Consider the following 15,783-nt stretch of genomic DNA (forward strand, 5'->3'; position numbering starts at 1 on the left):
TCAGGTACCTGAATGTCATGTTTGCCTACATGTATTGCTGTCTAGGCAAATCTGACATTCCTCGGTGTGGGAAAGCTGCATTACAAGTCTTCTGGATCTGTACACACTGTCCATATAATGTTACCTTTACATTGTGCACATAACTTAGCTTTCCAAGGACCATAAAAGGCAAATCTGCTCTGCCTAGCTATGACACTATTTAGGAGTGGAGGGAGGAACTTGTCTTGGTAGGTTTAGTATTTTGCAGACTCTATTACAGTTCCACGTACCAGTTTTCCCAGGACCCTGACAAGTAAATGTGCCTAGCCATGGCACTATTTAGAAATGAGGAGTGGGATTTGTCTTAGTAGATTTGTAGATTTGGTATTCTGCATTACAGTTCCACATGTTGTAACCCAGCTTTCCCAGAACCCTGAAAGACAAATCTGCCTAGCTATGCTACTATTTATGAGTTGGAAGGGTGATTTGTCTTGGTAGATTTAGTATTCTGCAATCTATTATAGTTCCACATTGTGGTAACCCAGATTCCTCAGGACCCCGAACGACAAATCTGTCTAGCAATACTGTGTAGAGGATTTGTCGCTGGGATTTTTACTCAGCTTTTCCCAGCTCCTAGCTAGCAAATCCAGCTAGGTGTTCTCCAATGCTGAACTGAGTAAACATCATTCTCTCCATATTGTATACATTACGTCATTTATGCAGAGTTACCTCTTGCCAAGTTGTTAAAAATTCTTGTCACTCCGTTGTTTTTCTATTCTTAAAATAGCGCCACTCTTATAGACTGGCTGATTTTGCTATTGCACCATGTTCTTGTAAAATACCAGACACAACCAATTTGGTGCTGTTCTAGGAACCAAAACAGACATTTTATTTTTAACCCCTTCCTGAAACATGACATAATAGTATGTCATAGCGGCACGTGACTTGCCACAATTTGAGGTACTATTACGTCATGGTTATCGGGCGGGCACCGGAGCGGTGTGCACCTGATCACTGCAAGGGCCCGGCAGTCACTCATAGCCGGTCCCCTGCTGTATCCGCCGGCATCGCTGTAAAAGCCGATGCCGACGGATTAACCCCTTCTATGCCGTGGTCACTGTTGATCGCGGCATAGAAGGTGTTTGCAGTCAGTGAGGGGTCCTGCCTTCTACAGAAGCCGAGGAGATCCGCTAACAGGCAATGCATTACAATACAGATGTATTGTAATGCATTGCAGAGGAGATCAGACCCCCAAAAGTTGAAGTTCCAGAGTGGGACAGAAATAAAGTAAAAAAAAAAAAAAGTCAAAGTGTTTTTAAGAATAAAAAATAAAGTTTCAAGTAAAAAAAAAAAAAACGCCCCTTTCCCCTGATTTTATAATTAAAAATAGAAAAAAAATATGAAAAAACACATATATTAGGTATCGCCGTGTCCGTAACGACCAGCTCTATAAATATATCCCATAATATACACTGTCAGATAAACACCTTAAAAAATCAAAACCGTGCCAAAAAAGCCATTTTTTTTCACCTTACATCACAAAAAGTGCAACACCAAGTGATCAAAAAGGCATATGCCCCCCCAAAATAGTACCAATCAAATCGTCACCTCATCCTGCAAAAAATGAGACCCTACCTAAGACAATCGCCCAAAAATTTTTAAAAAACAGACTCTCAGACCATGGAGACACTAAAATAGGATTTGTTTTTGTTTCAAAAATGCTGTTATTGTGTTAAAGTGAAATAAATAAAAAAGGTAGACATATTAGGAACCCTCGCATCCGTAACAACCAGCTCTATAAAAATATCACATGACCTAACCCCTCAGATGAACACCTTAAAAAAAAAAAATGTGCCAAAAATGCAATTTTTTGTCACCTTACATCACAAAAAGTGCAACACCAAGCGATTAAAAAGGCGTATGCCCCCCAAAATAATACAATAAAACTGTCACCTTATCCTGTAGTTTTCATAATGGGGTCACTTTTTGGGAGTTTCTACTGTAGGGGTGCATAACGGGGGCTTCAAATGGGACATGGTGTCTAAAAACCAGTCCAGCAAAATCTGCTTTCCAAAAACCATACGGCGCTCCTTTTCTTCTGCGGCCTGCCGTGTGCCCTTTCATCAGTTTACCACCTCATGTGGGGTGTTTCTGTAAACTGAAGAATCAGGGTAATAGATATTGAGTTTTGTTTGGGTGTTAACCATTGATGTGTTACAGAAATAAAAATGGATTAAAATGTAAAATCTGCCAAAAAAGTGAAATTTAGAAATGTCCTCTCCATTTTCCTTTAATTCTTGTGGAACACCTAAAGGGTTAACAGAGTTTGTAAAATCAGTTTTGAATAACTTGAGGGGTGTCGTTTCTAAAACGGGGTCATTTATGGGGGGTTTCTACTATGTAAGCCCCACAAAGTGACTTGAATAGTGAACTGGTCTTTAAAAAGTGGATTTTGGAAATTTTCTTAAAAATTGTAAGAATTGCTTCTAAAATTCTAAGCCTTCTAACGTCCTAAACAAAATAAAATGACATTTACAAAATGATGCCAACATAAAGTAGACATATGGGGAATGTTAAGTAATAAATATTTTATGAGGTATCAATTTCTGTTTTAAAAGCAGAGAAATTGAAGTTTTGAAAATTGTGAATTTTTCTAAATTTTTGGTAAATTTAGGATTTTTTTATAAATAAAGGTGAAATATATTGACTGAAATTTATGACTGTCATGAAGTACAATGTGTCACGAGAAAACAATCTCAGAATGACTTAAATAAAAGTTTTCCAAAGTTATTACCACATAAAGTGACACATGTCAAATGTGCAAAAAAATGGCCTGGGCAGGAGGGCGAAAACTGGCCCGGGGTAGAAGGGGTTGTTCTTATACCTTTTTAGGGTTTGCAAACATCCAGAAAAGTCCATTTTAAAGGGTTTTCCGAGATTTTACTACAGATGACCTATCCACTGGATAGTTGAATCTGTATTTAGCGCACCCTGTATAGAGGCTGACTGTAGGGTTCCACCCCAGTAGATATGACAAAATCAACAGCAGCCTTAAATAATCGATGCTAAGGTACATTTATTGGAGGTATATTTTTTACATGCGACAGTATAACGTTTCGGCAAGAAAGTTGCCTTCGTCAGATACAATGCCGCAGTCAGAGGAGGAAAGGAACAAGATGAAAGGACGCAGGTGAAGTGTGCATGAGCTGTGCATGCTAAGCCAGAATGGCGTCTTAGCATGCACAGCTCATGCACACTTCACCTGCGTCCTTTCATCTTGTTCCTTTCCTCCTCTGACTGCGGCATTGTATCTGACGAAGGCAACTTTCTTGCCGAAACGTTATACTGTCGCATGTAAAAAATATACCTCCAATAAATGTACCTTAGCATCGATCCTATCCACTGGATAGGTCATCGGTTTCTGATCGGTGTGGTCCGAAACCTGCATCTCCCACCAATCAGCTGTTTGAGAGGGCATCGGCGTTGCTGTGAGCGTCACGGCCTTCTCCATGCTCACCAAGCACAGCTCCATATATTGTATAATGTCTGTGCTTGGTATGGCAGCTCAGTCTCATTCTCTTCTATGGCTTTCTCACAACTTTCCCTAGGCCAGTGACATCATGCAGGTGCAGCTCAGCTCACAGGAGCGCTGGTGACTTCTCAAACAGCTCATCGGCGGGGGTCTCAGTTGTCGGACCCCCACCTTTCAGATACTGATGCCCTTTTTAGAGGATAGGTCATCAGTAGCAAAATCTGTTTATTCACTATTAGTATGACCCACGTCTCAAGGTGTGCATTAGCACTTAGGCTCCATTCAAACGTCTGCAATTTCGTTCCGCATTTTGCGGAATGGAATTGCGTACCCATTAATTTCTATGGGGCAGCACGATGTGCACTTCCGGGTCCGCAATTCCGATCCCCAAAAAAATTGAAGTGCCGGCGATGTGCGGTCCGCAAAACGCATTTCTCCAATGTCCGTGTTTAGCGGATCCACGGATCCGTGGGTCCGCAGAACACACACAGACGTGTGAGTGGACCCTTATAAGCTGTTTAGTTTACAGTTTCTGCTCCTATATCAGTAAAGACGTCTCACAGGTTTTGTAATGTTTTATTTCTACAGGACAAGCTCAGACCGTTCCAGTTGTGGCACAGGAATCATTGCAGCAAAGCCTACTGAATCAGTGCTTCCCAAACAGTACCTTTGGTAATTACTTTTCTTATTCAGATATTTCATAAAATATTGTGGTTTATACCTCTCCAGATAGCAAAGAGCAATGAACTTCTCTTTAATGGACCCTGGAGAGAGAAATCAAATATGTATCCAGCATTTCATCAAGTATTCAACTTTATCGTTTTATTTTTAATCTACATAGGTGCAAATGTCTGTGTCTGGGTCTCATAGGCAAACTGTCAGTGTATTAGGCTACATGCACACGACCGTTGTGTGTTTTGAGGGCCACAAATTGCAGATCCGCAAAACACGGATGGAATCCGTGTGCGTTCCGCAATTTACGGAATGGCGCGGACAGCCATTAATATAACTGCCTATTCGTGTCCGCAAAACGGACAAGAATAGGAAAGGTTATATTTTTTTTGTGGACCACAGAACAGAGCAACGCATGCAGACAGCACACGGAGTGCTGTCCGCATCTTTTGCGGCCCCATTGAAGTGAATGTGTCCGCATCCAAGCCGCAAATACTGCGGCTTGGATGCGGACCAAAACAACGGCCGTGTGCATGTAGCCTCAGGGCTTGTTCACACGACCGTGTGAAGCCTGTGCCCGGGCTGTGGACCGCAAATTGCGGTCCGCAATGCACAGGCACCGACCGTGGCCCATCCGCATGGGGAACGCAGACCCATTCACTTGAATGGATCCGCGATCCCTCCATTCCGCAAAAAGATAGAGCAAGTTCTATCTTTTTGCGGTGCGGAGGCACGGAATGGAACCCCAGGAAGCACTCCGTAGTGCTTCCGTAGTGTTCCGTTCTGTGCTTCCATTCCGCATCTCCGGATTTGCGGACCCATTGAAGTGAATGGGTCCGCATCTATGATGCGGAATGCACACGGAACAGTGCCCGTGTATTGCGGATCCGCAAATACAGTCCACAATACGGCAATGGGCAGCACACAATCGTGTGAATGAGCCCTTACACTGTATAATAATACACTGATAGTCAATGCAGTATAATACAGATGTATTGTGCTACATTGAAACAGAGATCAGACCCTGTAATGTTAAAGTCCCATAGTTGGACAAAAATAAAAAAAATAATAAAAGTGAAAAAAGTGTTTTTAACAATAAAAAAAATTTGTTTCAATAAAAAAAGCCCCTTTCCCATAAAAAGAGACATATAAAATTGTAAAAAAAATAGAAAAATAAATAAAAAACAGACATATTAGGTATCACTGCGTGCGTAATAACCTGCTCTATAAAAATATCACACGATCCACCCTGTCTGGTCAATACCATAAAAAATAAAAATAAAACCTGTGCTTAAAAAATCAATTTTTGTCACCTTTTATCACAAAAAGTGTAATACCAAGTGATCAAAAAGTCGTATGTACCCAAAAATAATACCAATGAAACTGATATCTCATCCCGCAAAAAATTTGATCCTACCTAAGACAATCGCCCAAAAAAAAAAAAAGATATGTGTTTTTTTGTTTCAAAAATGCTTTTATTGTTTAAAACCAAAATACACTGCTCAAAAAAATAAAGGGAACACTTAAACAACACAATGTAACTCCAAGTCAATCACACTTCTGTGAAATCAAACTGTCCACTTAGGAAACAACACTGAGTGACAATCAATTTCACATGCTGTTGTGCAAATGGGATAGACAGCAGGTGGAAATTATAGGCAATTAGCAAGACACCCCCAATAAAGGAGTGGTTCTGCAGGTGGTGACCACAGACCACTTCTCAGTTCCTATGCTTCCTGGCTGATGTTTTGGTCACTTTTGAATGCTGGCGGTGCTTTCACTCTAGTGGTAGCATGAGACGGAGTCTACAACCCACACAAGTGGCTCAGGTAGTGCAGCTTATCCAGGATGGCACATCAATGCAAGCTGTGGCAAGAAGGTTTGCTGTGTCTGTCAGCGTAGTGTCCAGAGCATGGAGGCGCTACCAAGAGACAGGCCAGTACATCAGGAGACGTGGAGGAGGCCGTAGGAGGGCAACAGCCCAGCAGCAGGACCGCTACCTCCGCCTTTGTGCAAGGAGGAACAGGAGGAGCACTGCCAGAGCCCTGCAAAATGACCTCCAGCAGGCCACAAATGTGCATGTGTCTGCTCAAACGGTCAGAAACAGACTCTATGAGGGTGATATGAGGGCCCGACGTCCACAGGTGGGGGTTGGGCTTACAGCCCAACACCATGCAGGACGTTTGGCATTTGCCAGAGAACACCAAGATTGGCAAATTCGCCACTGGCCCCCTGTGCTCTTCACAGATGAAAGCAGATTCACACTGAGCACATGTGACAGACGTGACAGAGTCTTGAGACGCCGTGGAGAACGTTCTGCTGCCTGAAACATCCTCCAGCATGACCAGTTTGGCATTGGGTCAGTAATGGTGTGGGGTGGCATTTATTTGGAGTGCCGCACAGCCCCTCATGTGCTCGCCAGAGGTAGCCTGACTGCCATTAGGTACCGAGATGAGATCCTCAGACCCCTTGTGAGACCATATGCTGGTGCAGTTGGCCCTGGGTTCCTCCTAATGCAAGACAATGCTAGACCTCATGTGGCTGGAGTGTGTCAGCAGTTCCTGCAAGACGAAGGCATTGATGCTATGGACTGGCCCGCCCGTTCCCCAGACCTGAATCCAATTGAGCACATCTGGGACATCATGTCTCGCTCTATCCACCAACGTCACGTTGCACCACAGACTGTCCAGGAGTTGGCAGATGCTTTAGTCCAGGTCTGGGAGGAGATCCCTCAGGAGACCGTCCGCCACCTCATCAGGAGCATGCACAGGCGTTGTAGGGAGGTCATACAGGCACGTGGAGGCCACACACACTACTGAGCCTCATTTTGACTTGTTTTAAGGACCTTACATCAAAGTTGGATCAGCCTGTAGTGTGTTTTTCCACTTTAATTTTGAGTGTGACTCCAAATCCAGACCTCCATGGGTTGAAAAATTAGATTTCCATTTTTTAATTTTTGTGTGATTTTGTTGTCAGCACATTCAACTATGTAAAGAACAAAGTATTTCAGAAGAATATTTAATTAGCTCAGATCTAGGATGTGTTATTTTTGTGTTCCCTTTATTTTTTCTAGCAGTGTATATTTAAAAAAAACAGGAATTTTGGGTATCGCCATGTCCATAACAACCTGCTCTATGAAAATATCACATGATTTACCCTGTGAGGTAAAAACCGTAAAAAAAAGAAAGTGCCAAAAATCTATTTTTTTTGTCACCATACATCACAAAAAGTGTAATACCAAACGATCAAAAAGTAGTAGGTACTCAAAAATAGTACCAATCAACCCGTCACCTAATGCCGCAAAAACTGAGCCCCTACATAAGATCATCGCCTGAAAAATATAAATAATATGGCTTTCAGAAAAAAGGAGACACAAAAACGTGATTTATTTCAAAAATGCTTTATTATGTAAAACTGAAACAAAATAAAAATAAAAGTACACATATTTGGTATTGTCGTGTCCATAACAACCTGCTATATAAAAATAGCACATGATCTAACCTGTCAGGTGAACACCGTAAAAAACAAAAAATAAAAATTGTGCCAGAACAGCCATTTTTTGGTTACCTTGCCTCACAAAAGCATAATATAGAGCAATCAAAAGTTATATATACCACAAAATAAAACCAATAAAAGTGTCACCTTATCCTATAGTGCCCGTACAGCAGTTTACGACCACATGTGGGGTATTTCTGTAAACTGCTGAATCAGGGTAATAAATATTGAATTTTATTTGGCTGTTAACCCTTGATGTGTTACAGGGAAAAATGAATTAAAATGGAAAATCTGCCAAAAAAGTGAAATTTAAAAATTGTATCTCCTTTTTCTTTTAATTCTTGTAGAAAGGGTTAGCAAAGTTTGTAAAATCAGTTTTGAATAACTTGAGGGGTGTAGTTTCTATAATGGGGTAATGTATTGGTGATTTCCACTATGTAAGCCCCACAAAGTGACTTTAGAATTGAAGTGGTCCTTAAAAAAGTGGGTTTCGGAAATTTTCTTTTAAAAATTGGTTCTAAAATTCTAAGCCTAAAAAATTAAATTACATTTACAAAATGATGCAACCATGAAAGTGGACATATGGGAAATGTAAATCAATAACTATTTTATGATGCATCACTATCTGCCTCAAAAGCAGATAAATTCAAATTTGGAAAATTGCTAATTTTTTTAAATTTTCTGTAAATTTGGGAATTTTTTATAAATAAAGGTGAATTATATCGACTAAAATTTTTCACTATCATGAAGTACAATGTGTCGCGAGAAAACAATCTCAGAATGGCTAGGATAAATAAAAGCATTCTTACCATATAGTGACACATGTCAATTTTCCAAAAATCAGCCTGCTCCTTAAGGTGAAAAATGTCAAGGTTCTTAAGGGGTTACGTTCATTTTTTATTATTGCATTTTAATTATTTTGGGCTAAATACATTTTTCTAATTGACCTTTATTAAATATTTTCATATCCCCTTAGTGACCACCAACACACCTTTTTACAGCAACTACTAAGGGGCTAAGTGCTGCAAAGATCTCCCTATGAGAGCCACGTTCCTACTTTAATGGCCTGGTCTGGCAGAAGCGACGATCCAAGATGTTTAACCATTTAGATGTTACAGGCAATAGTGCCCGTGGCATGTAAGTGGTTACAGAGGGGGCAGACTCTCTCTGTCTCCCTTCTGCAGCCCTATGAATGAGACTGCAGCATGTCGATGTCTTGTCAAATAGGCCAGGGCTTAGTGAAGGCCAGGCCTGCCTCCAGCGCATCCAGGCAGATCGGGCCCTTTCTGGCGCAGCCTGCTGGTGAATGTCAGTATAACAGTAAAATAACTTACACTGCATAAATGTTTTTCTTTTTTTAGAAGTAATCAAAAGCTCGCCTTTATAGTCCCCACTCCTCTACATATTTAGTATCGCCACATCCGTAACAACCCACTCTACACAATTATCATGTAATTTATCCCTTATGCTTAACTCTGTAAAAAAAAAAAGAAATACCAGAACACTGAATTAACACATGTGGAATTATATGCATAACAAACAAGTGTGAAACAACTGAAAATATGTCATATTCTAGGTTCTTCAAAGTAGCCACCTTTTGCTTTGATTACTGCTTTGCACACTCTTGGCATTCTCTTGATGAGCTTCAAGAGGTAGTCCCCTGAAATGGTCTTCCAACAGTCTTGAAGGAGTTCCCAGAGATGCTTAGCACTTGTTGGCCCTTTTGCCTTCACTCTGCGGTCCAGCTCACCCCAAACCATCTCGATTGGGTTCAGGTCCGGTGACTGTTGAGGCCAGGTCATCTGGCGCAGCACCCCATCACTCTCCTTCATGGTCAAATAGCCCTTACTTTCAAAGTTTTCCCAATTTTTCGGCTGACTGACTGACCTTCATTTCTTAAAGTAATGATGGCCACTAGTTTTTCTTTACCTAGCTGCTTTTTTCTTGCCATAATACAAATTCTAACAGTCTATTCAGTAGGACTATCAGCTGTGTATCCACCTGACTTCTCCTCAACGCCACTGATGGTCCCAACCCCATTTATAAGGCAAGAAATCCCACTTATTAAACCTGACAGGGCACACCTGTGAAGTGAAAACCATTTCAGGGGACTACCTCTTGAAGCTCATCAAGAGAATGCAAGAGTGTGCAAAGCAGTAATCAAAGCAAAAGGTGGCTACTTTGAAGAACCTAGAATATGACATATTTTCAGTTGTTTCACACTTGTTTGTTATGTATATAATTCCACATGTGTTAATTCATAGTTTTGATGCCTTCAGTGTGAATCTACAATTTTCATAGTCATGAAAATAAAGAAAACTCTTTGAATGAGAAGGTGTGTCCAAACTTTTGGTCTGTACTGTATATATATATATATATATATATATATATATACAAACACACTGAACAAAAATATAAACGCAACACTTTTGGTTTTGCTCCCATTTTGCATGAGCTGAACTCAAAGATCTGAAACATTTTCTACATACTCAAAAGACCCATTACTCTCAAATATTGTTAACAAATCTGTCTAAATCTGTGTTAGTGAGCACTTCTCCATTGCTGACATAATCCATCCCACCTCACAGGTGTGGCATATCAAGGTGCTGATTAGATAGCATGAATATTGCACAAGTGTGCCTTAGAGTGCCAACCATAAAAGACCACTCTGAAATGTGTAGTTTGATCACACAGCACAATGTTACAGATGTCGAAACGTTAATTGGCATGCTCACTGCAGGAATGTCTACCAGAGCTGTTGCCCGTGCAATGAATGTTCATTTCTCTACCATAAGCCGTCTCCAAAGGCGTTTCAGAGAATTTGTCAGTACATCCAAACGGCCTCACAATCGCAGACCACGTGTAACCACAGCAGCCCAGGACCTCCACATCCAGTATGTTCACCTCCATGATCGTCTAAGACCAGCCACCCGGACAGCTGCACCAACAATCAGTTTGCATAACCAAAGAATGTCTGCACAAACTGTCAGAAACTGTCTCAGGAAAGCTCATCTGCATGCTCGTCGTCCTCATTGGGGTCTGGACCTGACTGCAGTTCGTCGTCGTACCCGACTTGAGTGGGCAAATGCTCACATTCAATGGCATCTGGCACGTTGGAGAGGCGGTCTGTTCACGGAGTCCCAGTTTTCACTGTTCAGGGCAGATGGCAGACAGCGTGTGGCATCGTGTGGGTGAGCGGTTTGCTGACGTCAACATTGTGGATCGAGTGGCCAATGGTGGCGGTGGGGTTATGGTATGCACAGGGGTATGTTATGGACAACGAACATAGCTGCATTTTATTGATGGCATTTTGAATGCATAGAGATACCGTAACGATATCCTGAGACCCATTGTTGTGCCATTCATCCACGACCATCACCTCATGTTGCAGCATGATAATGCGCGGTCCCATATTGCAAGGATCTGTACACAATTCCTGGAAGCTGAAAACATCCCAGTTCTTGCATGGCCAGCATACTCACCGGACATGTCACCCACTGAGCACCCACAGCTATTGAAGAGGAGTTGACCAACATTCCACAGGCCACAATCAACAACCTGATCAACTCTATGCGACGGAGATGTGTTGCAGTGTATGAGGAAAATGGTGGCCACACCAGATACTGACTGGTTTTCTGCCCCCCTCCCCTTCCAGTAAGGCAAAACTGTGCACATTTCAGAGTGGACTTTTATTGTGGGCAGTCTAAGGCACACCTGTGCAATATTCATGCTGTCTAATCAGCACCTTGATATGGATTATCTGGGCAAAGGAGAAGTGCTCACTAATACAGATTTAGACATATTTGTGAACAATATTTAAGTGTAATGGGTCTTTTGTGTATGTAGAAAATGTTTCAGATCTTTGAGTTCAGCTCATGCAAAATGGGAGCAAAACCAAAAGTGTTGCGTTTATATTTTCGTTCAGTGTATATATATATATATATACACTCACCTAAAGAATTATTAGGAACACCTGTTCTATTTCTCATTAATGCAATTATCTAGTCAACCAATCACATGGCAGTTGCTTCAATGCATTTAGGGGTGTGGTCCTGGTCAAGACAATCTCCTGAACTCCAAACTGAATGTCAGAATGGGAAAGAAAGGTGATTTAAGCAATTTTGAGCGTGGCATGGTTGTTGGTGCCAGACAGGCCGGTCTGAGTATTTCACAATCTGCTCAGTTACTGGGATTTTCACGCACAACCATTTCTAGGGTTTACAAAGAATGGTGTGAAAAGGGAAAAACATCCAGTATGCGGCAGTCCTGTGGGCAAAAATGCCTTGTGGATGCTAGAGGTCAGAGGAGAATGGGCCGACTGATTCAAGCTGATAGAAGAGCAACGTTGGCTGAAATATCCACTCGTTACAACCGAGGTATGCAGCAAAGCATTTGTGAAGTCACAACACGCACAACCTTGAGGTGGATGGGCTACAACAGCAGAAGACCCCACCGGGTACCACTCATCTCCACTACAAATAGGAAAAAGAGGCTACAATTTGCACGAGCTCACCAAAATTGGACTGTTGAAGACTGGAAAAATGTTGCCTGGTCTGATGAGTCTCGATTTCTGTTGAGACATTCAAATGGTAGAGTCCGAATTTGGCGTAAACAGAATGAGAACATGTATCCATCCTCTGATGGCTACTTCCAGCAGGATAATGCACCATGTCACAAAGCTCGAATCATTTCAAATTGGTTTCTTGAACATGACAATGAGTTCACTGTACTAAAATGGCCCCCACAGTCACCAGATCTCAACCCAATAGAGCATCTTTGGGATGTGGTGGAACGGGAGCTTCGTGCCCTGGATGTGCATCCCTCAAATCTCCATCAACTGCAAGATGCTATCCTATCAATATGGGCCAACATTTCTAAAGAATGCTATCAGCACCTTGTTAAATAAATGCCACGTAGAATTAAGGCAGTTCTGAAGGCAAAAGGGAGTCCAACACCGTATTAGTATGGTGTTCCTAATAATTCTTTAGGTGAGTGTATATATATATATATACACTGCTCCAAAAAAAATAAAGGGAACACTTAAACAACACAATGTAACTCCAAGTCAATCACACTTCTGTGAAATCAAACTGTCCACTTAGGAAGCAACACTGAGTGACAATCAATTTCACATGCTGTTGTGCAAATGGGATAGACAACAGGTGGAAATTATAGGCAATTAGCAAGACACCCCCAATAAAGAAGTGGTTCTGCAGGTGGTGACCACAGACACTTCTCAGTTCCTATGCTTCCTGGCTGATGTTTTGGTCACTTTTGAATGCTGGCGGTGCTTTCACTCTAGTGGTAGCATGAGACGGAGTCTACAACCCACACAAGTGGCTCAGGTAGTGCAGCTTATCCAGGATGGCACATCAATGCGAGCTGTGGCAAGAAGGTTTGCTGTGTCTGTCAGCGTAGTGTCCAGAGCATGGAGGCGCTACCAGGAGACAGGCCAGTACATCAGGAGACGTGGAGGAGGCCGTAGGAGGGCAACAACCCAGCAGCAGGACTGCTACCTCTGCCTTTGTGCAAGGAGGAACAGGAGGAGCACTGCCAGAGCCCTGCAAAATGACCTCCAGCAGGCCACAAATGTGCATGTGTCTGCTCAAACGGTCAGAAACAGACTCCATGAGGGTGATATGAGGGCCCGACGTCCACAGGTGGGGGTTGTGCTTACAGCCCAACACCGTGCAGGACGTTTGGCATTTGCCAGAGAACACCAAGATTGGCAAATTCGCCACTGGCCCCCTGTGCTCTTCACAGATGAAAGCAGGTTCACACTGAGCACATTTGACAGACGTGACAGAGTCTGGAGACGCCGTGGAGAAAGTTCTGCTGCCTGCAACATCCTCTAGCATGACCGGTATGGCATTGGGTCAGTAATGGTGTGGGGTGGCATTTCTTTGGAGGGCCGCACAGCCCTCCATGTGCTCGCCAGAGGTAGCCTGACTGCCATTAGGTACCGAGATGAGATCCTCAGACCCCTTGTGAGACCATATGCTGGTGCGGTTGGCCCTGGGTTCCTCCTAATGCAAGACAATGCTAGACCTCATGTGGCTGGAGTGTGTCAGCAGTTCCTGCAAGACGAAAGCATTGATGCTATGGACTGGCCCGCCCGTTCCCCAGACCTGAATCCAATTGAGCACATCTGGGACATCATGTCTCGCTCTATCCACCAATTGCACTACAGACTGTCCAGGAGTTGGCAGATGCTTTAGTCCAGGTCTGGGAGGAGATCCCTCAGGAGACCGTCCGCCACCTCATCAGGAGCATGCACAGGCGTTGTAGGGAGGTCATACAGGCACGTGGAGGCCACACACACTACTGAACCTCATTTTGACTTGTTTTAAGGACATTACATCAAAGTTGGATCAGCCTGTAGTGTGTTTCCACTTTAATTTTGAGTGTGACTCCAAATCCAGACCTCCATGGGTTGAAAAATTTGATTTCCATTTTTTTATTTTTGTGTGATTTTGTTGTCAGCACATTCAACTATGTAAAGAACAAAGTATTTCAGAAGAATATTTAATTAACTCAGATCTAGGATGTGTTATTTTTGTGTTCCCTTAATTTTTTTGAGCACTGTATATATATAATTGGTATTGTAAAGTTATCATATTATTTATGACAAAAAGTGAACACCGCAAAATTTAGAACAGTATTGCTGTTTTTTCCCATGCTCCATCCAGAAAGAGCTAATAAGAGTTAAGGCTCATTCAACGTGTGTACCCTGTGCCCATGCTGCGGACTGCAAATAAGGCCACCTGCACACGTTGCAGAATACGTGTGGCTGGTACAGTACCAGCAAAGTGTATGAGATTAAACAAATCTCATGTATACTTTGCAGATTTTTTCTGTGCAGAAACTGACCTGCTGTACGGATTTCCAAATTCACAATGTGTTAATTATGTTTGTGGTTTTAGCTGTGGATTTCACCATTTTCTAATGAAGGGTGAGATCTGTGGTAAAACCGCATTAAATCCACACCAAAAAGCGTTGTTAGAAATTTAGAATTTTGGTGCAGATATGCTGCAGAAATACACAGAAATCTGCCTGCACAAGGTGCAGATTTGTCTGCAGAAAATCTGCATGAAATCTGCACCAAAAACCACACATAAATCTGCACTATATATCTCCGTTTTGGTGCATTTTGTGCGCTTTTTGTTACATGCACATTTTCTCTTTATGTTAACATCCCCATTGAAGTCTATGTAGAAAACCACTCTACAGAAGGAGTGGAATCGCACAAACAATTGACATGCTGCAGATTTTAGAATCCGCATAACAGGTCAATTTCCGCACCGAAACAAAGTAAGATTTGTCAAATGGTGACGTGATAACACTGTCATGTGACTTGATCATGGTGACCAGTTACTGCCCATCATGATGGTGTTTCAGTCATAGTGATGGCAACTCACGTGATTGTAATTGCGATATTACATGAACATTACTGTACCATACTAAGTGTAAACATTGAAGATCAGCGGAGCATGGCTATTACAGGATTCAAAAGCTCAATATGTTCCAAAGTATCTTATTTCTGTTACCTGTCAGATTGGTACAATGTCTATAACCAGCTTTGAAAGCCATATGACTAAATAATGAATGTTGTGGTCAAGGATTAGAGAAAACATGGTTTCTTACTTTCAAAAACAGCACCACGCCTTCCATGGGTATGCCTAGTATTGGAGCTCAGCCCAATGATATGAGTAGAGCTAAGTGGCTATACTAAACACCCCCTTGTGGACAGGTGTTGTGCTATTTCCGGAAGTAAGGAGCCATGTTTTTTCCAATTCTGGACAATCCCTTTTTTGATATATAAAAAGCCTACAATTTTAGTAATAAAGGTTATTTTTTAATAACCCATAATAAGAGATTTATGACCATGGACATACAAAAAAGGCTGCCTAGGTTGCAACCACAGAACCTCCCTACAACTAATATGGATACTTCAGTTTTCATACATGAGGTCCTCAGACTATAGTAGGCCCCAGGTCATACCGTCAAATTCCAAAATCACAGAACAGGATGGACTGGCATGAAAACGCCACCTCTTTCTTGTTCCTTATTAAATAGTAGAGTGGTGTCTAGTCACCATCCACTTT

The 15,783-nt window shown here is 42.1% G+C and overlaps 1 protein-coding gene across 2 annotated transcripts in view; it reads left to right on the forward strand.

The window, feature by feature from the left end:
* IRF3 (interferon regulatory factor 3) overlaps nt 1-15,783 on the forward strand; it is a 35,163-nt gene that overhangs the window by 12,489 nt on the left and 6,891 nt on the right. For both annotated transcript variants that reach the window (XM_040433944.1, XM_040433948.1), the window contains exon 7: nt 4,100-4,183. In XM_040433944.1, the coding sequence (XP_040289878.1) occupies nt 4,100-4,183 (84 nt within the window). The remainder of the gene's footprint in view (nt 1-4,099; nt 4,184-15,783) is intronic.

This window comes from Bufo bufo, chromosome 1 (genome assembly GCF_905171765.1).
Source record: "Bufo bufo chromosome 1, aBufBuf1.1, whole genome shotgun sequence".
Taxonomy (NCBI): Eukaryota; Metazoa; Chordata; class Amphibia; order Anura; family Bufonidae; genus Bufo; species Bufo bufo.